Source organism: Papaver somniferum, unplaced genomic scaffold (genome assembly GCF_003573695.1).
Source record: "Papaver somniferum cultivar HN1 unplaced genomic scaffold, ASM357369v1 unplaced-scaffold_115, whole genome shotgun sequence".
Classification (NCBI taxonomy): domain Eukaryota; kingdom Viridiplantae; phylum Streptophyta; class Magnoliopsida; order Ranunculales; family Papaveraceae; genus Papaver; species Papaver somniferum.
This window is the reverse complement of record NW_020620492.1, coordinates 3,974,750-4,002,001: the sequence shown is the minus strand read 5'-3', so window position 1 is coordinate 4,002,001 and position 27,252 is coordinate 3,974,750. Positions and strand designations below refer to the sequence as shown.

The 27,252-nt window shown below is 34.6% G+C and overlaps 1 protein-coding gene and 1 long non-coding RNA gene across 6 annotated transcripts; one reads left to right on the top strand and one right to left on the bottom strand.

The window, feature by feature from the left end:
- The first annotated feature begins 640 nt into the window (after positions 1-640).
- Positions 641-4,975, top strand: LOC113329003. 5 transcript variants are annotated; one of them, XR_003349687.1, is made up of 11 exons: positions 641-840; positions 1,051-1,085; positions 1,246-1,351; positions 1,546-1,598; positions 1,711-1,817; positions 2,025-2,054; positions 2,158-2,223; positions 2,331-2,383; positions 3,390-3,427; positions 4,032-4,362; positions 4,754-4,975. It is a non-coding gene; the product is annotated as an uncharacterized LOC113329003 (long non-coding RNA). The 5 variants fall into 5 exon arrangements; XR_003349690.1 differs by lacking the exon at positions 1,546-1,598; XR_003349686.1 differs by having other exon boundaries at positions 1,546-1,817.
- A 13,341-nt stretch (positions 4,976-18,316) lies between these two features.
- LOC113329133 (ethylene-overproduction protein 1-like) lies at positions 18,317-22,340 on the bottom strand. Its single transcript, XM_026576094.1, has 4 exons — positions 19,822-22,340; positions 19,330-19,621; positions 18,929-19,238; positions 18,317-18,626 (listed from the first exon to the last, which is right to left on the bottom strand). Exons 1-4 carry the CDS (start codon positions 21,825-21,827, stop codon positions 18,391-18,393), a joined length of 2,844 nt encoding a protein of 947 aa, XP_026431879.1. The 5' UTR covers positions 21,828-22,340; the 3' UTR covers positions 18,317-18,390.
- Positions 22,341-27,252: the final 4,912 nt, after the last annotated feature.

Here is a 27,252-nt window from a genome sequence, read left to right as displayed (position 1 = left end):
TGTCTGTGGGTGCGAGGTTGGTTTAAGCTAATACCCGCCCATACCCGCCCAAAAAACCCGCAGATTATATATCATTAGATAAAACTAATCCTAGTCGTCCATTATGAAACCCTAATACTAGTAGATAGGATAACTGATAACCCTCATTCACTTTCTACACTCTTCTCTCTGTTCGGCCTCTCCTCTTCTTCCTCCTCAGTTCTTCTTCTTCACCTACGAACGACAATTACCAGAAATCTTCACCAGAAATCGACAACAACAACTTCGAATCTTCACCAGAAATCGACAACAATCGAAAAATCAACAGATTCAACACTTAATCTTCATATGTGAACTTCCTAGATATGAATATTTTGGGGGTTTTGGTTTTTTTTTTCTCACTTAATCAAGGAGAATAGAAGTTACTTTAAATACTTGAATATAAAGCAGGTTTAAACCCGTTTAAACCCATACCCGCCCAACCCATACCCGCCCAACCCATACCCGCCCAACCCGTATCGGAGAATAAAACCTGCCCGCTGTTTATGGGTGCGGGGTTGATTATGAAAAAATAACCCGCAGTCTGTGGGTGCGAGGTTGGTTTTAGCTTATACCCGACCACGTGCAGCCCTACTCTTATCCATCTTCTTCATCCTCACCACCAAATCGATACTGGAAAAAAAACACATAAGAAATCAATTGAATCATTGCTCTTAAACCCAACCCCTTTAACCATCTTCTTCATCTCCTCCAAAAAAAAATCATCGAATTCTCCGATAAAACCTAGAACTACAGACGTAAGCAAAGAGGAAGAAAACCATTGTTCTTGGACTATCTTCTTGTTTTCATCTTTGCGTTAAGGTTGTAATTAACTAACCGATCTTCTTTTTATTTTGTTCCGAGGGTTTCGTTTTGTACCACTTTTATTCAGATTTGAAATGCAAATTAAGGTTTCTATTTGGGGATACTGTTAGGGTTTCTGTAATTGTGTTTGTAGAACATTCCTGTCTATTTTCTTTGGCAATCACTCTCTTTCTTCTTCTAATTGTTGTTTTCATTTTCAATTTTTAGATATGAAGATGGAAGAATAATCCTGTTAAAAATGGGTGAGTTTTGTTGTTGAATCACATTTTCGGTAATGTTAGTTTGTTTGTTTTATGATTATTTATATCCTGTTACTTGTAATTTTGATTTAAATGGTTTAATTTCGATTTATTTTGGGGAGTTTTCATGAAATTGAAATTTAACTTATTTCGGTTTCTGTAGGAAAGTACAAGTCTCCTGAACAATTATGCACCAGTTCACTGTGATGTGATAAAAACAAGGGTTCACATAGCATGCAACTTTACTGATTATGTGGAAGAGATCTGAGGTTTGGTGTTTATCCTTTATTCTCCTTTTATTTTAGGGGTTTTCTTGAATTTATGGTGATTCTGCATTAAGTTGTTGGTTATTTTTGTGTTGGTGCTCGTCCAAACAAATTTGTACTGTGTTTGTCTGGTGAATGAACTCTTTTGTGAAGTTCGGTTTTGTAAGTGATAAGTGATAAAGTTCTCAAAATTGCAGGTGGATCGACTAATAATCGGAGTACTTAGTTTGGGTTGGATATATCTGATATGGTGATAAGGAAGTGCTGAGAACCATGCTTCACTTCTCAATTCTATCACCATTTTTTTTTATTATGAATCTGTGTATTTGTGAATCTAATAATTGGTTGTAATTTTGTTGCAGGTAAGGTTCTCACGGATCTTTCTTTCGTGCTGGAAAAATGAGGTGAAACATCAAAGGTAACTATATAAGACAGAGATATTGTTGCTCTCTCTGGTGGCTACACCTTGGTAAGATGTTTTCACATTCAGTTTTTTTTTTTCCTTTTTACTGTGGACTTTAAACTGTCTGATTGATATTGCTTAGTGGTGAATATAACCAAGAGTCCATTCTTTCGCTTTTTTCTGGTTGCATCACAATGAAATGATATTTGAATTTTTGTATCATCTTCGCACATTTAGGGTATTTACTTACTGGGTGTTGTTCAAATTTATCAGGGAAGGTGCCACAAAGAACCCTATGGATTTGTAAGTTCTTAATCTGTTTTGGTTTTTTTTATTTAGGGCCTGGATTGAATTCAATCTTCTATTGTGTATGTTTATGTTGAAAGATCCGCTCTTCTCATTGCAGGCAATAACTAGTTTTCTATAGCCTTTTGACAAAAGTGAATCAGTTCCCAATATGATCAAACTGAAAGTACTTTACTTTTGCTAACTCATTCGATGATTTTCCTTATCATTTCGTTGTAGTACATACTTAGTGGAGTTGCTTCTTTCTTACACTTTTATCTTTCCAATTTGTAGGAGAAAGATTACCACCCTGTTCAATCTCAAAACATGGAGCTTGCAACGAATAGGTATGCTCGAGTTACATATTTCATATCCCTTGGGCTGTTTATCTACTAAGTTAGTAAATTACCTAGTTAGTTGGTGCTAAATGCAGTATGAAGTCTGCAATGTCAAAAACGCAATTGCATCTGCTATAGAACTAAGAATCCCTTGTAAATGCTTTAAGTTCTGGTCTCTTTTCTGGAATGTGTTGTTATAGGTATTTAGATGAAGTATGAAGTCTGCAATGTTAATAAATGACGTCTCATTAGCTATTGTTACCATTAGTGAAAGATGGATGAAAATATGGCGAGAACTAAGAATCTCTTGTCAATGCTCTAGTTATGGTCACCACTTATAAGTCTTGTGAAATATGTTGCTGCAGAAATATGATGTATGCACGGTGTCTTCAACATGATGTCATGCTTTTGTTTGAACCACTTATAATCTTTAATATGTATGCTGGTATTTGCATTATTTTCATGAATGTTTGACTTCTCTCAGTTAAATCAATTCAGGCTATATAAACTGATTGTATCTATATGGAAATTGACTAGTCGATATTATGATTCAGATCAGGGAAGAGTTCGACGTCGTCGTCGTTTTCCACAAGAACAAATGACCTGACAGTGTTTAGGCTCCCTTTCTTCTAAAACTGAACGATGTAGTGTCAAAGTGTGTGTGTTAAACTGCTGAATTAGTTTCTTTCAGTCTCTTAAAAGAGAATCTATGTGATTTTAGGTCTGCTAAATCGTGCTTGATCAGTCGAACAAGGATCTATTTTGACCCATAATGAATTTAGTCTTTCACTTATTCATTTCCATCATTCCATACATTGCAATGCACTCAACTACCAAATTTATATGTAGGCACGCAGATGTCATAGAAGGAGTCCTTGCTGTCTCAGGACTTCTTATTATTCTTCTGGCAAGTTCATTCACCTGTTTTTAGTAATGTAGTATACTTCTTATTATTACTCTGGAAAGCTTGTCCAGGGTCGGAAGGCTGAAAACTAGTGTTTCTTTTCGTGTGCAGGCTTTACATATCTCTGGATAGCTTTCACCCACCTCGTTGTAAGCTTTATAAACCTCAAATGCACATTTTATGTTAACTAGTCAATATGAGTACAAGTCCATTTATACTCCTAATGGGAAAAATAGCAAGTACACACGAGTTGCATGTATCAAGCACCTTTTGTATTTATATGATTATGTAGTTGTAGTAAACATATGTTCTAAGTGCCTTGTGAGTAAACATATATTAAATCTTGCACAAATTTTATTGTTCTTGTGTTTCTTAGGGTCTTTATTCAAGTACTGTGTAGTTGTAGTACCATGCTTCTTTATGTCATCGTAACACAGGGATAGTACCATTCTCTATATGTGGGTACTTCAGTGATTTTTCAAAACAGAGCTAAGTTTTACAGCCTCTACTTATTTGTAGTCAATTATCATGGCATTATCTCATTTCAAAACTGAGCAGCATAATCTTTAATCCCTTTAAGCTGTATTCTCAATTCTCTTATCAAGCTAGTTTATAGTATACTGCCCAAGTTAATTTTGGTTAATTGATGCTGAAAACTTATTCTGCTGCATGTTTAAAACTAGCTACGACAATGGTATGCATTAAGTTGTTGAGATGTTCTGTAAATCAGAAACTTACACATGAATTATGCAGTTAACATCAAGGTGAACACAAGGTGGCAATACTGGAAATGTTTGTGCTGCTCACCTGGGTATAATCCACAACGAAAGAGCTGAATTAAACTACAACGTACATCTGTTTTACTTGAAAGATAAGCATTCCTTCACGTTACTTATACCACCATCTGAGTTTGAATTACTAAGACCTTAATCTGGTATGCTTCTTGTGAGCGAAAGCATACAAAGTTATTTTTGATCTGTGACATATAAAGTTTGATACTAATAAATGAGCTCACTTATAATCTTCTTCTTCTTCCACTTATAGCTCCCCTGCGCACATATGATTACTAGTTTAGCTTGTGCAGGTATCTTCTTCTTCCCTTGTATCTTCCTTCGATTTTCTTGAAGCTTCTGTTTTGTTCCAATCTTCTCCTATCGTAGTTATGGTTGTGCGATAACTTTCCTGCAGTTTGTGGCCAATACTGCATGTATTTATATACATCTTCCCCCCAACTAATATTATTAGTTGTTAAATTACATATGTGATGTGCCCTGCAATAAATTAGCCAACTGTTATCTACATGACCTATATGTTAAATTATCTCACACATGTGCTTTCAGCTACTACCCATTGCTAGAATGTCTATCAAATTACCTCACACTGTTGTACATGACCTATATCTAGTAACTTATTTTGTTCTGCCGTGTATTATGAACTGAACGAAGTCATTGTACTGTTGTTGATTTGCTTTGCAGGAAGTCGCATGTAAACCAATGACACAACACATGGATGCTCTGCTTGATATCATTTGTGAAATATTGTCATAGGAGGAGCTAAATTATCATTTTGTTTTTTTATCAGTTGTCTATTAGTTTAGCATGTTGTTATCAGAACTTAGCAATCTTGGACATGTATTCTCAGTTAAATTTGAAGTTGCACTTTAATTTCAGTAAAATTCGATTTGCATTTGAATTTCAGTTAAATTTGAGTAGCATTTGAATTTCAGTTAAATTTAAGGTTGCATTGGAATTTCAGTTTTGACTGTAGTTTGACTTAAACACCAGAAAGATTAATTCAGATTCATCCATTCAGACATTTCAGCTGATCTGAATCTGTATTTTTTTAATATTATAATTCAAATCTACGACCAGTATAGCGAGTCCGGATCTAGTTACCGTAAGAAAAGGTCTCTGTTCAGAGGCCCACGTATTAAGGGTCGTGCAATTAAAAAACGCTTTATAAACGGCCCATTCAGAGAACCCTAGAACAAGTCGTTTAACGCGTGTATATGACGTGTCCTGGCGGTCGCGGAATGTCTGTTTTCCATTAGCATAACAATATAACTAAATGAAATGAATTGTACCGTGTTTCATCTTTTTTGAACACCAAATTGAGTTAACTACATCTTATGAAGTTGACAAAAATGTTATCGTGGTAAATTCAGTTGACCATGACAACGTCAAAACACTTTTGTATGTTAATTTTGTTCTTGTCTGAATAGTTTTTTGAACTGGTCCATTTTAGATCTTTTTGGTTTACATTTAATTGCAAATAGACTTGTTCACTGTGCAATCACTTTATGGATAGAACCGGTCTATAATTAAAACCAATATGAATGATTAAGAAATTACGAAATGGTTTTACCTAAAGAATGTGCGATCCAATTAATGCGCTTCCGCTTCATTGAAAACATTAATGCACAATTTAAATAGTTTTTTTATCGAATGATTTTATAATGAAAACCATTTTTTGACACCATTAAATTTGTGTGTGCATTATGATATGGTTTGTGTGCTTGTGCGTTATGGTATAGTTTCTCTCACATTATTGCTTTTCTTTAAATTTTATGAGATTATACTTGAAATTATTATGGGACTCTATAGTTATCACCACAGTGATGCTAGGGTGTGATATCTCAATATAATCATAATGTTATTATAAGCATGAATTTGCAAACCGTAAAATGTAGGTTTTGCAGTTATCGATATCATGTGATAATGGCATTATTTTAGTTGATTGGCTATCACCACAGTGATGTCAAATCATTTTTGTCCATGATCACAGTTTTTCTAATGCTTGTAATATTTTTTTTTCTTAAATATATTAGAACATAATTTACCCACAGGAAATTTGAGTTCATGTATTTAAGAAAACATTGACTGATATGATTGTTGATCATATATTATGGATATGAACTGATTTGAATCTTGAGGGCGTCTTGTGTCATTATGTTTCAATTTTCTCCCAATGTTGATGATAATTTCAATTGTACGTATAAAATTATTGTGCTTAAGATTCTTAGGTCATAATTCTTTAGCTATCACCACAGTGATACTAGAGTGTCTTATCTTAGCAATAATAATAATTTTATTGTAAGCACGAATACGCCAAGCCGTAAAGGCAAGGTTTAGTAGTTATTATGGCATTATTTTTGAGTTGTTTGGATATCACCACAGTGATGTCAAATAATTTTTCCAGTCATAATCGTTATCATGTCAAGTGCTTATATTGTTTTTCTTAAATGTATTAGAACAACAATTACCCACAGGTAATTTGAGTTCACATGTTTAAGATAACATTGAAGTGTACAATATCTGATCATACATTATGGTAATTAAATAATTGGCAGTGTATAAAACAAAATTTACATAAATTAACTCGAGTTGAGTAACCTATTACGGATTTTTCTTATGCTGTCCAAAACTTTTTGCATCCTCTATGAAATTGAGGTTTTATTTTTGATAAATTTCTCCATATTTCTGAAAATGATATTCATTGATTATTTAACACCTTTCATATTAATTCATCATATATCCGTTATTTATCACGATCTTTAAGTTTGTATCATATTTAAACGAGCGATGCATCAAAGAATTTTTATTCAACAAAATTTCATTATTGAATTATATTTATAGACTTGCTTCATGCTCGAGTTTGGTTTAAGAAAAAGTTCATTATGTTTGAATATTTTTCGATTATAGGGTGTTGATATTTTTTCACAATTCATATATGGCATGCTTTTGAATAAATGTTCGTGACTGATGTTTTAGGGTTACTCATTATTATATATAAGCGACTAAATTTATGATCAGATCAAGTATGTCCATATCATTGAGTGGGACTGTGAAACATCACAAGAAAAGTTAGTGTGGTATTTGCAATTGTACATGTTTGCTGCATAGTTTAGTTATCACCACAGTGATGCTATGCTCTTATCTGGTAAGTGTTGTATATTTTGAGTCCTCTTAGTTTGATTTAACGATTAGAACAATGCTGCTCACAAGTAGTTTTTCTTCACACGTTAAACAAGAATTAAGGTTATCTAAATGTTTCATATACATGTGAAATAATAGCCACCCACAAGTGACTACAATTCACATTATATTAGGTTGAACATATTTAGAATTATTGGAGTTTGTTAATACATTTTAGGAAGTGAATTGCCCACAGGTGATTCTAGTTGTAGTATTTGACAGACATAATGTTGAATTATGAGAATGTAAAATATCCACAGATATTTTTCATGTCTTACTTTGTTCCTTGATAAGGTTTTACCCACAGGAGAATCCTATTGAAGGTATGAAACTATTTTAATCTTAATTGTCATTTATCTCTATTATAACTTTCAGTTTTTGTTCTTATTAATTGCTGATTACAATTATTTTGTAGAATTTTAGTTAATGGTCCAACTTTTGGAAGATAAAATTGTTTATCACATGATGTTGTTTTTCGCGTTATTGTGTACATCTATAAATTGCATTATGAATCTCAATCTGTGGATGTTTTCTCGAACATTCATTATTGAAATTGAGTGCAAATTATAGAGAAAGTGAAAATCATAAAGTCTGACAAAGGTGGTGAATATTGTGAAAGGTATGAGAAAACAGGATAATATCCTAAATCTTTCGCGTAATATCTCCAAAAGTTTGGAATTTTTATTCAATACACAAGGCCAACTTATCCTTGGCATAATGGTGTATAACAAAAGGCAAAATCATACTTTTATGAAAATAGTTAGAAACATAATGAGTTATGCATAATTGCCACACATCTGTGAATGTATATTCTTTCTACAACTGTGTGATTTAAATAGATTTCTGAATAAAGCAGTTTCAAAGACACACTTCGGACTTTAAAGGTTGGAAACCTAGTTTAGATCACATTTAAGTTATGGTTGTTCAGTTGGAGGTGAGGCTTACATTTCCAAGAATGAAAATTGGATTTGAAAACTATTATTGTTTCATTGGTTTTCCTAAATAATCAAAATGGTATTATTTAATGTTCTAACTGTAGTATGATATTTGTTGAAACCGAAAATATAAATTCATTAGTGATGGAATAATCGGTGGGAGTTCGTGAATATATCTGTTCAAGAGGTCATGATAATGATCTCTTATTTAAGATTTCTACAGATATTGTGAATCTTCTCATTGTCAGAATGTTAGATAATGAAAGACCACAATTTCTTTTATCCTATATTCCATAATAAAATACCGCCAATAAAGAAATTTCCTTATAACAGCATTTACTAGCACTAAGAATGTCTCAAAAGAGATTGAAAGAAAGTTGTTCATGTTGTTTCAGTGATTTGCTTACAAGAATTTTTTTCATTTTGATATGGAATGGAAAAGACTCGGTTTCTGGTTCACAAACTATTATGTGTAAGATAATAATTTTGGTTAATGGATTGATGCTATGTGAGATAAAATCAATGGTTGAACGTCAAGTCCGAGATATTATTTAGTTGCACAAACGACACAAAACAGTTGTGTGCAAGTGGGTCTTTCAGCCCTAGCATGACTGTAATAGCATAACTAAATGATATAAAGCCCGAACTGCAGCCCGAGATTTTATTCAAATGATGCATTGATTATAAATAATTTTTTCTCTCGTGTCAAAGAAAGACTTATTCAGAATTATCATAGTATTATTAGTAGCTCAGTATGACTTAAGAGGCAATACTCAAATGTGAAAATAACGTTTATCAATGATAAATTTTAGTCTACAATATTTAGAAATCAAAGTATGAAATTTAAGCAGACTCCCATAATGGTATATGAAATTCAACAAAACTATAAATGTTTCAAGTTTTGGATGAAATTATTACAGATTTATGCATATACCTCAATATCATTGGGAGCAATTCATACTCTTGGTCTTGTATGTTAAGACATACTACCTACGAGTAGTGATCTTGACTTTATGCATATCTCTATATTTTTTGAAATAAAGGATATCAATGAAGCTTACCATGTGATAGTAATATCATATGGATTACTAAAGCTCTCATATAAGGAATATATCGAATATTCAAGGAATTTTGAGATAATAACATATTTAACAGATTTTATTTCATGTTGGATAGAAGATATAAATTTATTCTTAATTACGTCTTAATTCTGATATGATACTTATAACAAGTTGTTGATATGTTAAAGAATCGAAGAAAAAATTACAGGAAAGCTATCAAGAATTTTGAGATACTAGTTTCACTTATGTCTTATAATTAGTTAGCAAACCCAACAAGAGTTGATTGGGTTTTTCAGACTTCAATTTTGTAGATGTATGGATTCTATAAAGGAAGAATCCATTAATACTAGTCCCACAATTGAGTTTGAATATTTATGACTGCGGTACTTAGAGACTTAAGGTTTGTCTCTATAGTGCTGAAATTTATCGTCTTAGCTTCGCAGCATTAAAGCACGATATGTATACGAAGGGAACAAAACACATGAACCTTGAGTATATATGCGTGAATTAGGAAATTCAGAAACAATAGTTGTTAATTTATCGCTTAAGCACAATTGCATTCGGAGATGCACTTAATCCTTTTAAGACCTCTTAAAAAAACATTAAAATCTCAGGTCTGTGGGAGTAATTGATTATTGAATTCAACTAATTTATGTGCTTATTTTTGGAACACTTATTGATCTCTTATTAATGTATTCTGAATATATTTCTTTATCCATGTTTAGTATACTTTTATGTGAATGGATGAATGTTTACAGAAATCGTCTTTCTTAAAGACATCACTGGACCATTATAATACTCCTATTTAAGGCCTAGTTGAGTGAGGTACTAATGTTGTGGTACATGGAAGGGAACATGTTGATAACAGGACAATGTGCCACCGCTATGACTCGCATGAGTAGTTTGCTTGAACAAGGTAGTATTATGTTAACCACTAATTTATTATGTTTAGCAATTACGCGTGCCTTATGGTTCCTGAAATTAACCATTAATAAATTATCACATGGACCAATGGGAGAATGTAAGATAATTTTTGCAGGATAATTATCTTTATTGGTTCCATGTGAGAATCTGGTTATATTTAGGAGATTGCTAAATATCTAATCCATGGTTTATATAAGGAGTTAGTATCCTATTTACGCTCTTCCTCGATAGACGGTCGAGATCTAATGTCTAATACTAAAACCCTAGGAACTTGGTCCTCTCTCTACCTATTAAAGAGAAACAATAACCATCACTATTGTATCCAAGGAATAACTCAGTACGGCTAAGGTCAAGAGAGAGAAACCAAAACCTCTACAAGGTATTACGGCTGCAGTAAGATGATCGATCATGTACGATGGATTAACGCTATAAGGTATTTCTCATAAACCATTCTTTTATATTTACTGTGTGATTATCATGAAGTTCAATGATCCTATAATTTAAGTATCTATATAAAATAAATCTTATATAACCCACAGATGGAGGTTATGCGTATCAATTCTTCACCCCCAATATCTTCTTTATGATTTATGCTTTGTTTAATCAATTTGTTCTTTGATCATTAAATAGAAATTATGGGTTAGGGTAGGCAAGTTTTTCAAAATGGGTTTGGAGCCCATAACCTAAATGAAAAAAGGTTTGGGAGCTAGGCCAGAAGGGTAGGATATTTGCCTACCCTTGCCATGATCTAGCTCCGCCCATGCGTACACCCATATTTTTGATTAACTACTAGGATATCAATGGGATTGACAAGGAAGGAGAGAAGATCCGACGCAAACTAACTGGGTGGTCGAAAATGCCATCAACGTCAAATATAAAAAAATCAAAACCATACTTCTTTTTATTTTCGCTCCAAGTTATTTGGTACTCAATTACTTGTCTTAGAAAATCCACAAATTCTAATGACTTTCAAGGTGTACAACATATATGTACGATTAAACATTTAGGATGCACTAGTCTTTTATGTCTATACATTTAAAATATACTAATCTTTTATGTAGTGAAAGAAAAAATTTCCTAACACCGACGAAGATTAGGTCACTGCATAAATATCAGAAAACATTGCAAAGTTCAAATTCAAAATGAAAATATTGAATAATTTGTTACTTAAAGTACTCAATTCTTGGTACCTAGTCCCTCACTCAACCTAACTTCGCTGCATAACAGCTTGACTCGGCAAATGACTCAGCGATAGAATTGCTCGTGAGTCAAACAATTCTCTCTTTAATTATTCTTCTTCGATCTTAAATTTTCAATCTTGCATGTGATTTTCTTACCTTCCTTTCTCTCCTGATATAATTTTATTTTAATCCTAATGTCAGTTTACTTCTCTTCTTACTAGGTACTGGCCGTTGTGATTGGAGATTGGTTTGGATATTGGAGCAGATTTGCCTGATTGTCCTGTAATCCCCTATATCTTATTCTCATCCCTCCATCTTTGATGACTGATTTGCACGAGATCAAGATGATCCAACTCCCACATTTTCAACCATATCTACCTTTTAAATTCCTAAAAACAATTGTTCTTTTCAGCTTTTTTCTCTTTTCCTCTGTCAGCCGAAAAACAGCCGTCTAAACTTTAACCCTAGACCTAAACTAGACTGTTGTAATAAGAAGTCGTCCAAGTGTACAACATTCACCCATCAAAATAGAGCCAAAAACTTCTTTATATTAATCCTTCACCCCGTTCTCTTCTCCCATCTTTTCTCTAATAATTTATGTTCATTTTTCATGGACTCTGAAATTAGAGAATTTCAGGAAAAAATGGAATTCACATCTATAACTGAGAGACTAAGGCTTTGAAGGAACCAGAGTTATCGAAAGAAGATCTACTACAGGGTGATTCTCAGTTCAAGTACAGTTTCATGGGTAAGGGATACTCTTCTAAAATATATACAGTCGGTGAACTTGATAAAGAACTTAAGAAATTATCGCTAAAAAGTAAAGATATATTTATATATAAAAAAAATAACGACTGCTACTTGATAAAGTTTTTTAGTCAAGAAGAATATCACGTAGTTATAAAGTTCAGACTTGGTTTATAGAAAGTGATTTGCTGGTTTTGGAACCTTGGAACCCAATGATGCCGAAAAGTGCAGTGGATTTAACAAAGCAGTTACCCTGGTTACGCCTTATAACATGCAACCGGGTTTTGTGAATCCAATTATTGTTAAAGGAAGATCTAAATCTATGGGTGAAGTTATAGAATTATATCCGCTAGATTGTGTTGTACCAAAAGGAAAGGTTCAAAAGGCTTTAGTTTTAGTTGATATCAGAGATCCTCTTCGTAGGGGATTTTGGATGAAAAATGCAGCAGGAGAATAAGCATGGATTTTGCTGTTTTATAAAAAGCAACATTTGAATTTATGTGGTTAATGCTACACTATTGATCATAAAGAACTGGAGTTTTAGACAATACCAAGTTACTTGCTTCAACAGCAAAGATGATATCTTTCTTCAACTTCAATCTTAGACCCACCTTCATAGACAAATCCAGATATGAGAAGAGTCAAATCTGTGAACATTAATTCTTCTCAAGTTCAACAAGAACAAGAAACTCAGCATGCAATGATCACTTCTTCTGATCATAGTCATAAAAAGGGGAATCAACTTGCAATATCTCAAATTAATGAAGATGCGATAGATTTAAATGAGGTTGGCTGCATGCCAGCAAGTTCTTTAAATGAGAACCCTGCACAATTCACCTTGTCAGTGATAAAGGATACAATTACTCTAAATCAGCAACATACATACAATAACATAATGTTCGATTGGAGATTTATAGACCAGTTACTTCAATTGGTTATGATACTCAAGGTATGTTACATGTTAATTTTAATAGAGCAAGAGTGACAGAGGAAGTGGTCCATAGACATGGGAAGAGAATTAGAATGGAGAAAGGTGGGCCTCATAACACTAGAAACTCGGATCAGAATATCAGCCATAACATAGGCAACTACAATATTTTAGAATACACCTCAGATGAAAATGTGGAGCAGCAGTTACTGGCTTTTAAATCATTGATGGGTCAGGAAAGTGGGTTCAGGTCAAATACTAATCTTCTAAATCCTATATTCTTTAGGAGAATTCGGTATAACATTCGATGATCTCAGTGTTGACAACATTGATCCATATTTACTTCATAGTACTAGATCCTATAAGAAACCGCTTCAATCCCTCAATTCTCAGTTTGAAGAAAACATTTCAAGTCATAATTCTACTAGTCAAAATGATGATTCTTTAGCAAATGAGCATGTTAATCTGGAAGGGTTTTCTCCATCACATAATTCTTATCCTTCATTTCATGGGACTGTTTCAGAGCAAAATTACTCCAAAAAGTTAAAGGCACAACTTCAAGCACTGATGGCCATGTACTCTATACTCAATCTGTTTTAGATTTCAATTTTTCTAATTCCCTATTTTTTGTATACCCTATCGATTCTCTGTCTATAATCATAATTATGATATTAGGTTTTCATTGTGTTTATTGTTTCGCTGAGATAAAATGAAAATTTTATCTTGGAATGTTCAAGGGTTAGTAGCTAAAGACACAAGAGATTACTTAGGAGACATAATCCAGAAACATAATCCAGACATTATTTTTCTTACAGAAACTAAAATTTGGGAAAATAAAGAAAAAATTTTAACTCAAAGATATAATTATCCCAATTCTGTGTTTGTTAGTTCAATTGGTTTGTCTGGAGGGCCAGCTCTTTTATGGAAAATTGGGTTTCCATGTGATATTGCTTTTAGTAAAGATAACATGATTCATCTAATCATTACATCTAATACTTATAAGCAAGAGTTGATTCTTTCCTATGTCTATGGTTCAACTCATTATGAATTGAAAAAACAACAGTGGGAATTCCTAAAGGATCTCAGTGAAAATGTTTTTGAACCATGGGTTGTTATAGGTAATATCAATGTTCATTTGTCTAGATTTGATGCCTCAACAAGTAGTAGTTCACTAGATAAACAATGTTGGCCTAATGGATATGTGTTATTCAGGAAGTCATCACACTTGGTCTAATAGGATTGACGTAAAAGGTTACAACAAAGCTAGGATTGATATGGCATTACAGAATTCTAACTGGTTACGAGATTATCCAGACTCTAAGGTTCTTCATCTTCCATTCTTAGGTTCAGATCATTGTCCGATACTTCTCACTACAGAGACGGATATTTGCAATCCTAGGAATGTTTGGAAATTCTATAGATGCTGGATCAGTGATCCAAAATGCTCAGAACTCATTTCCGACAGTTGGAATTCTTCTTTCAGTGGTAGGAACATAACACAAAAACTACCAAATGCTAGAAGAAATCTCTTTAAATGGTATAGAGAGAATTTTGGTAGAATCAGTTTTCATATCAATCAACTTCAAGGGAGCTTATCTCATCTTCAAGCTAAGCCTTATAGTGATGATAACTCCAGTAATATTCATCTCACCATTGGAAGAATGAACTACAGGAAGAAAATTGAAGATGATTTTGGGCAACAAAAATCTAGAGATCACCGACTTAGAGATACAGATAACAACACAGCTCATTTCCATTCCTTAGTGTTGATACATGAAAATAATTGACCCTAAAAGGGGTAGCCCCTTAACCCAAGAAGTGATGGGTAACCTAGACCAAGGAGAAAGGTTTTGAATTAGTTGGGCCTCATTCCAAGTAAGACGAGGGCCTTTTAAGGTTCCTTAATAACTTGGAAAATAAGAGTTTTGTAATATATTAATCTTATGGGAACTTATCCATAAGAAGGGAGGAAAAGATTATTATAAAAGGCGAAGAAGGTTTACTTATGATATCATTCAACTGGTGCGGATTTTTTCATTCAAAAACAAAAAATGCCACCAAACATAAACCAGGCCACAACTTGTCTAATCCCAAAAACGCATCATCCTTCAACACCAAATGATTATAGGATTACTGGTCTCTGTAACATAACTTATAAAATAATTTCTAAGTTATTGGTTACAAGGATGAAGCCTCGGATAGAGAAAATAATATTACCCACTCAAGCTGCTTATGTACCAAAGAGATATATTAATGATAATATAGTCATGGCACATGAATTGATACATTCTATGAAGAGATCAAAGAAAAAACAAGTGCTGGTGGATTTAAAACTAGATATGTCGAAGGCCTTTGATAGAGTTGAATGGTCTTTTATTGATAAAATGCTTCTTTCTTTAGGTTTCCGCGAAGACTGGTGTATAATTATCCAGCAGTGTATTTCAACAACTATTGTTTCAATTTGTCTAAATGGAAGCAACTGTCAGTCTTACACTTATACTAGAGAGCTTAGGAAAGGGGACCCATTATCCCCTTAACTTTTCATAATTTTTATGGAGTATCTAGCCAGATCTCTAATTCATGCGGAAGCTCTAAACATGTTACAAGGTATACAGGTAGTTAAGAACTCCATATCTATTTTGCTTCTTTCAATCTGACCAAAGAAGCATTAATCAAGTTAAGACCAGCCTAAAAGAGTTTAGTCGGCTTTCAGACCAAATGATAAATTTTGCGAAATCATCAGCATTCATTACTGGAGACCTTTCTCATGAACATAAAATATCTATCAGAGATATGTTGGGAGTTAAACAACTTTGTACTTCGGATAAGTATATGGGTCGTCCTATACTCTGAGGCAAGTCTAAATCTAATTTTTCAGTTCAACTCAAGATTCTTATGAAAAAAATTTCAAGGATGGTGTTCTAAAACTCTAAATCAAGCAGCTCGAACAACGCTAGTTAAATCAGTTCTCAACTCTATCCAGCTCATTACATGAGCAACTTCAAGCTTCCAAAACATATTACTAACAAACTTGATACAATCCAAAGAAGATTTTGATGGGGACATAAGAATAACAAAGGATTAAATATGATAGCTCTTTGCTTTTCTAAAAATGAGGGGGATTAGCTTTTAGAAATCTAGAGCAATACGACAATGCTCTAATAACTAAGATGGCGTAATAGAGAAAGATAAGCCTTGGACTCAAATTATGAAAGCCAAGTATTCTACTTATTGTGACTTTCTTCATCTTCAAGAAACCCATAACAACTTTTCTTGGATCTGGAAGGGGTTAGAGTTGGGACTTCAGTATGTTATGAAATTTCATAGATGAAATATAAGATGTGGAACCAAGGTCTTAGTCTTGTATGATAAATGGGTGAGAGGATAGCCTCTCCTCCAACTCCAAGTGAAACTTTCCTAAAACCAGCTTGAATTGTTAAGTTTCTGATCTAATGCTTCAACATCCCAGAAGATGGAATACCCAGCTTGTACAGGCTTTATTTTTTAGAGAAACAACTGATTTAATTTTAAAAATGCACCTAGTTCAGTATGGTAGTGACAAACTTATTTGGGAACCAAGTAGATCAGGTGAATTCTCAGTCAAGTCGACATATAAGGAATTAACAACTCAATATCATACCACAAATCAAAGGAATTATAAAATTCCAAATCTCATCAAGAAACAATTGTGGAAAACAAAAGCACCCCATAAGGTCAAACTGTTTATTTGGAAATGCCTTGAGAGAATTGTGCCTTGTAGGGTAAAGTTAAACAATTAGAGGAAAGACATTGAAACCATATGTCCTAAATGTCTTGCACATGAAGAAACATTACAACATCTGCATATTTACTGTGACCATTCTAGATCCATCTGTTTAGCCATGAATGTGAATGTTGCGAACATACAAGCTCAACATACAGAGCAAAAACCATCGGGTCTTAACAGTTATGATTACAGCCTGGTCTCTCAGGAAAAACAGGTTCTTAAAAGTGTTTGAAAATCAAAACCAAAATGTCTTAAATACAATACATTCTATTAATAATATGGTGAATCAATGCTCGGAAGAAAGTCACCTTCTGCAAGAGTCAGTTCAACAGTCTTGGTCTCCTCCACCAACAGATGAGTCCAAAATTAATTTAGATGCTTTTTTTGATTATAATACATCTAATGTTGGTATTGGTTTAATTATCCGTGATTCAACAGGTCAATGAAGGGGCATCGGAGGAGGATACTTCAATGGAGGAATGGACCCAGAACAGGCTGAATGTTTGTCCATGAAAGAAGCAACCAAAGGAAGAAGCTTGCAGAAAGTAATTTTCGAAAGCGACTGTACAAATGTAATTAGCTCCATCAAGCATGCCAGCCCTTCTGTTCACTTGATGAATCAAGGAATTGTAGATGAAATAAGGCATATGCTTTCTTCTTCTTCTTCTTTTAGTTTGAACCATGTTAAAAGATCTGCAAACAATGATGCACATGTAATTGCTAATAGATCTAGAACTCACAGATCCTCTTTTGATTTTGGTTGTAACATCACGAAAATATTTATTAAAGTAATTAGGGATGATCAATCTATCAGTAGAAGTTATATAAGACATCTTAAGAAATGAAATGTGTTCTTATGCATCAACAATTTTTTTTTAATGCCCTTGTAGCTATTTTGCTTTCCTTAAAAAAGAAAAAGTTCCTCTTTTTTTTTGGAAGATTTCCTTCATTGTAGAAACCTATCTACTTAATTAATAAGGAAGATGGTCGAATATTTTTAATTGCTATTAATATAGTAGAACTTCGATAAATTAATTACTTTGCTAAAATAATAAAATTCTCTAGTCCCAACCAGGCTTGTACAGGCTAAATTTTAACTCGATAAATTAATAACTTCGCTAAAATAATAATTTTTCTCGGTCCCAAGACTATTAATTTATGAAGTTTTCCTGTATTGATATTGTGATTAAGTTCTATTATGTAGTTAGTCCACCTAGACAAGCACAATGAGAGCATAATTGTTTAGTTATGAAGACTGGGCTAGACAATGGTTCCGGCCCAGATAGTTAGGTTTGGCCAGGGGCAAGCCTAGCTTTTCCATCCAAAACCTAAACAGGTTCAGTTTGCCCACAAAATGCCAATATTTGAAACTCTATTCCCAGAGTTGCAAAAGGAGAGCTTTGGAAGATTGGTAGAGAAGAGAACCCTGGATGAGGACTCTGCTGCAATTGCCAGCAAGATCTCAGGCACCCGAGGTGTTAACGATTTTCATATTTATAAATCTGGGTTGTGTTGGATTTCCAAGCAAAACTACATCTATAGATAACTAAGTGCATACATGATAGGTAAAACATTTCAAATTGTCCAAAAATATATTCAATTATTTCCAATCTGGTTTGTGTCCACAATTGATCTATTATACAGTTCCATGGTGTCTGAGTGGTTGGGATCTAGGCAAAGAGCCGCTTCACAGTCACGAACAGTTTGAACGGAGTCACCCATCGATTCAAAAAATGCTGCTCTAAGATGCAGCAACTGAAGGTCTGGCTTAAATGCTATGGCTTTCGTAAGCTCTGCAATGGCTTCTGTTTCTTTGCGGTCATCCATTAGCACTGGTCAAGACACAATACCAATTGTTATTACAAAATTTCACACCAACCTAAAAACAACCCAATGGTAAAAGTGGTCTGAGTTTGTGCATGTCTGCCAAATTGGGCTAATACACATTTCCCGGCAGACGTCTCAAGAGCTTGGAATAATATATTCCAGGAAACAATAATATAGTCATTCAGTTTCGGATATATTAATATAACTAACATAGAAACAACTCTGGTGGTTTAAACATTGGCAGTTGTAGCTGGAAAAACATATACTAGTAGCACATAAAAAGCTTAGAAGACCATGTAGAGCATACCTGCTGCTCTGTATCTGTAGGGGTAAGTCCTCAGTGGATCCAAATGTGTGGCCATAGTAAGATCACTCTTTGCCATGTCACGATCACAGTACTCTGAACGTTTTTCATATGCAGATGCATTGTTCTGTGCCTTCTCTATCAACTTTGTCATTTCATCGTAAGCATTTTTCCTTTGAGTCTTGAGATGGTGAACACGAGCCAGGCCCTGATGTGCTCTTGTGTGCCTGATGTTAAGGGCACTCACATAGCAGTCGGCCGCAAGATCCAGCTTATCACAGTCTACATATACACTCCCTAGGTTGTTTAACGCCTGGTAAAGAGTAACATAAATCAAAAAAGTTGTTAGCCTAAACGACCAAACTAAAAGGATCCCCGTCATCTACTTTGTTGAGAATACTTACTTGTCCCTTCCGAAGCCCATCTGAAGGGCATTTAAGGGCTTCTTCTAGAAGCTGGATCACGTATGATGAAGATTCAGCATCTAGGCTTGTATCTGCCAATGCATATGCTTTGAGGAAAAAAGCTTCAAATGATCTCTGGATTGAAATGGATTTCTCGGCCTTAGCTAGTGCCTCTTCACGGTGTCCAGTGTCGTACAAAATCCATCCTTCATATACAAGCCTTTCATGCTCAGAACTAGAATGATTTCGAGCTAAACGCAAACTACGCATCGCAGCCTTTTGACAATTTAACCTGCAACATTTCAAAAATATCAGGATCTGCTTCAGTTAAATTGGCCAATGGACCTTTACTAGAGTTAATTCTTTACATGTTAGATACCAGGGTTTTTACTTCTCATTCTAACGTATCCAAAAAATAAAAAGAAAAAACTTAGCAGTCGAAGAACCTGTTTGCCAATCAATATAATAAATCATTCCATAAATTGTTCTTACCGCAACAAAAGGAGGGACTGCCGAAACCGAAGGAGACTCTTCCCTGGGTCATTTGCTAGCATCTGGTGAACAACAGCCAGAGACCCAATATCATCAACAGAGGACCACCTGTCATAAAGTTGCATCCAGCAATCTGCCTGACTCCATTGCTGAACATTTCTGCGAAGGAGCTCAACCAGGTAATTTCCATGTACCTTGCCGTGATACATCATGTAACTTGGTTCCAATGTCAATAGTGCTCTGATATCTCGCAAGGCTGCTTCGTAATCCTCCAGGACAATTGAGAACCAAGCACGTAGTTCAAGACAATCAGGGGTGACCTTGAACCCAATAATCTTGTCAATCTCTAAGATAGCCGCTTCAATCTTGTTTTCTTCCACCAACGTGACCGCTCTGTATTTGTACGGGAAGGGAAGAGTGGGATCCAACTCAGTTGCAGTTTCCAAATCCATCATCCTCTCCTTCCCAGTGCAATACAAAGATCTCTCCTGGTACATCCACCCAAGGGGTGTATACTCGGAAATGAGGGCACTTGCCTGCTTGTACGCAGTGTACTTATGACCCCTTATATACTTGCTTCTGGCAACACCCGTTAAAGAATACACATGTCCAACCTCCACAGCAGCTTCAAACCAACGTTGCGCACCCTTGTACTCTTTCCTTTCAAGCATCACACAACCCAATTGATGGAACGCGAGCCCCTTCTGCCACCCTAGTGTTGCACATTCTCCTAATCTCTCTAACAACATAACTGTAGTATTTGATTTCATGTCCTCTTCCATAGCCACCAGGCTCAAGAAGTAATACAATGTGAACGAAGCGTGCCCCATGATTTCCAGTCTCTTTCTAGCCTCCGACCCACAGAACAGTCTCATTATATTTGAATTGTGCATAGACCTTGGAAGTTCTCTCAGGAGTACCTGCAAACAAGAGGCCACTAAAAGATACGCCATCTCCTCCAACCCATACTCTATTACCAACAAAGCATCTTCAATATTACAAACCAAGTCCGCCAAATGCTTATCACAAGCAGCCTTCATCTCTTCACAACAAAATCTATTTGCAAACGACAGAATCTCCAATACAATTCTAGGTGAAACTGTAAACGACTCTAGCTTCTTTGTCCTGCTAAACAACTCAACAGCTCTCATTCCCTCCACTGATATCTCACCATGAGCAAAACTTATCTTCTCTCTTTTAGATTCCCTAAACTCACCATACAGCAACGTATTCAAAGGTCTCGATAAACAACCAATCTTATACCTAACACATCTTATCTCCTCATTTCCAATACAAAATGAAACATCATAATCATCCCCCTCGGAAGTCGAACATTCTTCTTCCTCCCGTTCATCAACTGACAAAACTTCCACCAACGTTCTCCTGCACGGACACGCTTCAAAAACCAAATCCGGATCATACCCGGGCACTAAACTAGACTTAGGACATTCAATAACACGACCATTACCACAATCCATTGAACACGAACCATCAAACTCATCTTCTCTCCTTTCATACCTCAACCAAGCAGACAACACAACCTTCTCATTTACATCCACCGCATACTGCCTCGCACACCGCAAACTTCTCCTCAACAACTTAGGCTCCGACAATCCCTTAAACAACGAATATTGTTCAAGAAAAGCCATAGATTTCTCCTCCACAGAACAACTCTCGAGACGTTTATAAACATTCGCTAAAGATTCAACATAGTTTATAGATTTGAAATACGGTTCAATTGGGGGTTCTAAGAGATCAGTACTAGGTAAACCAAATGGAAGCAATAGATTATCAATTGAAATGGATTGACTCAATTTTGACCTGATTGATGAGTTGTTGACTGTTCTAATTTGAGCACTAGTAGTACTATGTTGTTGTTTATCTTCATTATTGCTATGATTACAACATGGGTTTGTGGTATTTAGGGCATAAACTTGATTACCTTTGCATCCATTTACAAGCTTCATAGTATTGAATAGATTACTGTTATTATGATGTTGCTGCATCTTTAAATTTTCATCTGATCTTTTTTTTTTTTTTTTGCATCTAATCAAAAAAATTAAATTTTGAAATAGACCCAGAATCGAAAATTACCTGGTTTTTCTGGCAATAATCATCATTACCTCAAAAACCCAGAATCGAATTTTCAGCTTGTTCGGCTCTCACCAAAAAGAATTTTCACCTTGTTCTCCTGGCAGTAATCACCATAACCTCAAAAACCCATAGAGGTAATAGATGGAGCTTGTTTAACAATGGGGGTGGGTTTTTTTTTTGTTTTTGAAGACAACCTAATTTGGAGATTTACAGTGATGGTAGTGGGTGGTGGTGGTGGTGGTGGTGTACTCTACAGTGGTGTTGGGTTTTATCTGGTTAGAAATGGAAGAGAAAGAGAGTCTAAAAAGATTTATCTTTGAGCATTAAAGTCCTTTCTCATCTGCTATATAAACCAGTCCTTGCTGCTGCTGCTGCTGCTGCTGCTGGTCTTGGATGGACAAGTCCTGATGGCTACCATTGTTCCTGCTGACACTAGCATGGGGCTTAAATGCACCAAGTACATGTACCATATCCCAAATATTTGCATTTTATTCGAATTTTGGGACATTATCTGAATTTTTCAACACCAACCTAGATTGTTTTTCTAACAGAGCTGACTCATCCAAATCTGACTGAAATAACCGAGAAATTTTCAAGTCAAGATTATGAATCGAGTCAGACACCAGGAATTTGAAGATTTTTTTTTACCAGATAGCTAATTCAAGCCGAGTCAAATGCCTTTGTAAAATTCAATCATGAATCAGTAAAAAAGAACATACATCTTATAAGACTCAACATTTACAAATATTTTGTAAAAATCACACGCATAATTAAACGAGATTAGTTTGACTCTTGCCAACTAGCTCTCAAAGTCTTATATCACGTAAATATATTAAAGTTGTCATCTAATCCATTGACCGGTGAGTCGAGTTGAGTCGGATCGGTATAGATGGAATCAAAATGAAACGAGATTAGTTTTACTAAACATCTTGGTAGATATTTAATTTGGAGATATTCTTAAATCAACTCTGGCATGTATTATTTGGATTAAATTTAGAAAAAGATATCTATCTATAGTTAAAGGGAACTAAAAATTGACATTATCCTTCTTCACTAGAGAAGTAGTTGTAATCATTTTTTGCCTTAAAAGATGAAGAAGAATATTAGGTGATTGACAAATAATAAATTATGAATCTAAGGAAGACAAGAGGAAACTCATAATTTTAATTTTATACACCTAATTTAGCTGTTTTTATATTTTGGATACCCCAATCATGCATCATATATAATAATTTGGACATGCTAAATTGCTTTTACTAAATTACTTTATTTTTTTTGTTGTGATTATAAAAATCTTAATCCCTATCTATCTGTTCTCATGTTTTCAGCTGCTACATTATTAAGGAATCAAAAGTGTTATCCCTACCTTGTAGACTTGTAGTACTCGTTAGTGCAGGTCTAAGCAAATGACTATCTCATGACTTCAGAGTTCACACTCAAGAAATGTTTGGATACCACATAAATAATTTTTCGACTTCAAATTCAATAAGTTCAAAGTCGATTTCATAAGTTAATTTCAAAAGAGCTCCTAAAAGCAAAAACATTATTCTTGCAGCAAAAAAGAAAAAAAGAAAAAAAATAAATAAAGAAAACGATTTTGCTTTTAACTTCAACAAATTACTTCTGCTTCTAATTTCCAAACAAGATTTTATTCACAAATCTAGGTATGTTTCTAGAAGCCAATCTTAAAATTTATTGCGTACCTAATTTTTTATTTCGAGGATTTAAAAATCCAATAAAATGTTTGGATGCCACGAGCGTAAGTGATTTTCCTTATCCGAAATAGAAGTCAGAAGGAAAAATAGTTTTCTTGGTAAAGAATTAACTTTATATGCTTTAAAAGTTATTTTAAAATTTTGTACCCTACTTAATTTTTGAATTTTTAAATACCCGAATCATGCATTATATATTATAATTTGTACATGATAAGGACAATTCTTATGGCAATGGCAAAATCCGTTTTTTTGTTGAGCTAGGTGGATGGTCAGATACGTTTCTCTACTATGGTAAAGCATTGGGCGGTTGATCATCAAGCGCCCGAGGTAAGGACAAACGCCAGCGTACGAATTTTAACGCAGGCGTTGGAAGCACAAGCGCTGGAGTTCGAAGCATAAACGCGGAGCTCCAACGTAGACCGCTGGCGTTCTAGGAAAAACGCCAATTGATGGTTTTTTTTAAAATTCAAATTCACTTTTTACCTTTATAAATTACCATCGTCTTCAAACAATTCACTCGCACCAAAATTCATTTCTCTTGAATTTTCTCTTCTAAAATCTATTTCAATTTTTTAGTTTATTGTTGGTGAAATGGCTGAAAAGGGGATCACACTTTTTTGCGATGCTAAACTTGAAGCTGTTGTTTCTAAGATATGTGGGAGTTTTAAAAAGATTGAAAATTGTAAGACGGAAGTGCAAGTTTTTGAAGTTGCTCCAAGAAAATGTTCCGCTAAAAGGCAAAGAAGAGCTCCAGTTTTGAAAGTTAAGAACAAAAAATTCAAAAACAAAGGCGAAACTGTCAAAGAGCGCGTTGAATGGAAGATACATCAAATGAAGATAAACAGGAGGCCAAAACTTGTAGTTGATTTTTATTGAAGTTGTTTAGTACTTTTTATTATTGTTTAAGTTTATATCTTGTAAAAAATTGGCAGTAATATCAATGAATGAAATTTAGATTTTAAAATAAATTTCCACTTCAGATTAAGCGAAATTTATCACAATTCAAACTTCCAAATAACGTTAAACTACATTTTAATAAACCACAACAAAAACATCAAACTACATCAAATCCAGCGACATTCTCTCTGTAGAGTTCATAGCATTCAAAATGCTTAAACTCTCTTCCGCTTTCTTCAGTAAACTTGGCCTGAACGATGGTTTTCGGTAAAACAGATAAAAAACAAGTTCAGATATTTATGATGTGGTTGAGTCCATGAGGACAAAGGTAAGATACTCACTAATTCTCCGTTGGATAGTCCAGAATTGCTACGGTGAACCATCCACAATACCTCCGTATAATGTTTGACTTCCGTAGTGATGAATGCAAATCCTAGTTCTAGGCCCTTACTATTTCTTATGGTTTCGTTCCGCGATGCTACAAAATGTCCCAAATACTCTTTCCCAGAAATAGTCATTGTTCATTGGTCTCATCGTACGATGTAACCAAGATCGAACAAGAGTAACATCTTCTTCCATTATAAATTCTGGGAGCAGCATTCGAGTGCAGCACGGATGTGCTTGAGATGGACTATCTTTTAGAATTCTAAAACACGCTTCGTAACGAAAAGGTTTTCCGTAAGCTTGCTTCCAATTATCAAGAGCTGTTTGGATCACTTCATCTTCAGTTACACCGATGAACTTTTCTCGATCAATTTCCATTACCAGAACAAGAAATAGATGGACTGCAACCCTAATAGATTTAAAACGAGCACGCAATCGACGAGCATCTCGGTTTCCTGAGTTTCCCGTCGGCGAGACGAACATTCAAAACACGTTTTCCCAATAAAAAACCGTCATGAAAGCCCATACCAGTGATTACCCCATTTCTTTGTTGTGTGATTATAAAAATCTTAATCCCTATCTGTTCTCATGTTTGCAGCTGCTACATTATTTAAGAATCTAAGTGTTGGACCCCAAGCATTATTCCTAAGGAAAAATATCGTTTGGTCCTTTTTTAGGTGGGCCCATGTCTGTTTGGTATTTTGGGAAAATGCCTTTACTGTTTGGTCCATAATTATTTAAAAATATTAAATGGACCAAAATGCCATTCCGTGTTAATTTCAACTTATTTTTTTGTAGCAGTTCATTCTGCCCGATGAAAACTGTACACTTCATTATATACTATAAAATAGACTTCATTCTAGAAATGAACTCCTGATAAAAACCTATACAAATCAGACTTCATTCCAGAAATGAACTCCATATAAAAACCTAAAAAACGGACTTCATTCCAGAAATGAACTCCATATAAAACCACAAATCAGACTTCATTCCAGAAATGAACTCCATATAAAACCTATACAAATCAGACTTCATTCCATAAATGAACTCCATATAAAAACCTAAAAATACAGACTTCATTCCAGAAATGAACTCCATATAAAAACTTAAAAAAACAGAGTTCATTCTAGAAATGAACTCCATATAAAAACCTTAAAAAAACAGACTTCATTTATGGAATGAATTGCAGCATCATCATCTTCGTCTTCTTCAACAGCAGCAGAAATAAATTCTTCGTCATTCAACAGCAGCAGCAACATCGAAAATTTTCTTCATCATCTTCTTTTCAATCTTCATCTTCTTTGACAACAACAACAATAGCAGATCTTCATCTTTTCATCATCTTCAAAAGCAGCAGCAGGAAAAAATGACGATAAAACAAAAAATCATCGTCGTCTTCATCATCGTCATCTTCTTCATCATCATCAGCAGCAGAGACAAAAAAATCAAGAAAAATTCATTAAAAAATCGTCTTCATCATTTTCACCATCTTCAACAGCAAATAAAAACAAACACAAAAAAACACATACAAATATTCATTGTTTCATCATCATCTTCATCTTAACACACCATCGTAAAGAGTAGGAGAAGAAAAAAGAAGAAAGAAAAAAGAAGAAGAAGAAAAAACAAAGTAGATCTAGAAATAAAAAGGAGGTGAGAGAAAATAAATCTGAAAATTATTTTCTTCTCTCATAATAATGAGTATATATGGTCCCCATTAAAAGGGTATTTCTGCCACTACCATTTGAAAATTACATCATCCATGACGTCACCCTAGGACCAAATCATAATTTTTAGGACCAAACTATAATATATTTTACCAAAAAGGACCAAACAGACAGTTGACTCAGTCAACTGGACTAGACTCTCTCTAATATATTATTCCTAAGACCATATGGTATTTCCTACTTATCCCTACCTTGTAGTACTCGTCTAGTGCAGGTCTTGTAGTACTCCTCTAGTGGAGGTCCTGGCAAGTGGCTATGTCATACTTCAGGGTTCGGAATCGAGGAGTGTTTGGTTAGGATAGGAAAACTATAAAGCTGAGACAACTAACGTCGATCAGATTTGGGACAATCAATCTAGATCATTGATGATTCCCCTCTTGACCTCACTGTCAATCTCAATCTAGAGTCGTTCCCTTCTCTATCATTTAGACTGTGTCACGTATTGTCCCAATCTGGACCAGTCCCTATTGTCCCGGCTGTTGCAAGGTCCGGTTGGATACCACATGATAAAAATTTCAATTTCAAAAGATTACTAGTCGGTGAGTCAATTTCAAAAGAACTTCTAAAGGCAAAAACATGTATTTGCGCATCGAAAAAAAAGATTTGCTTTTAGC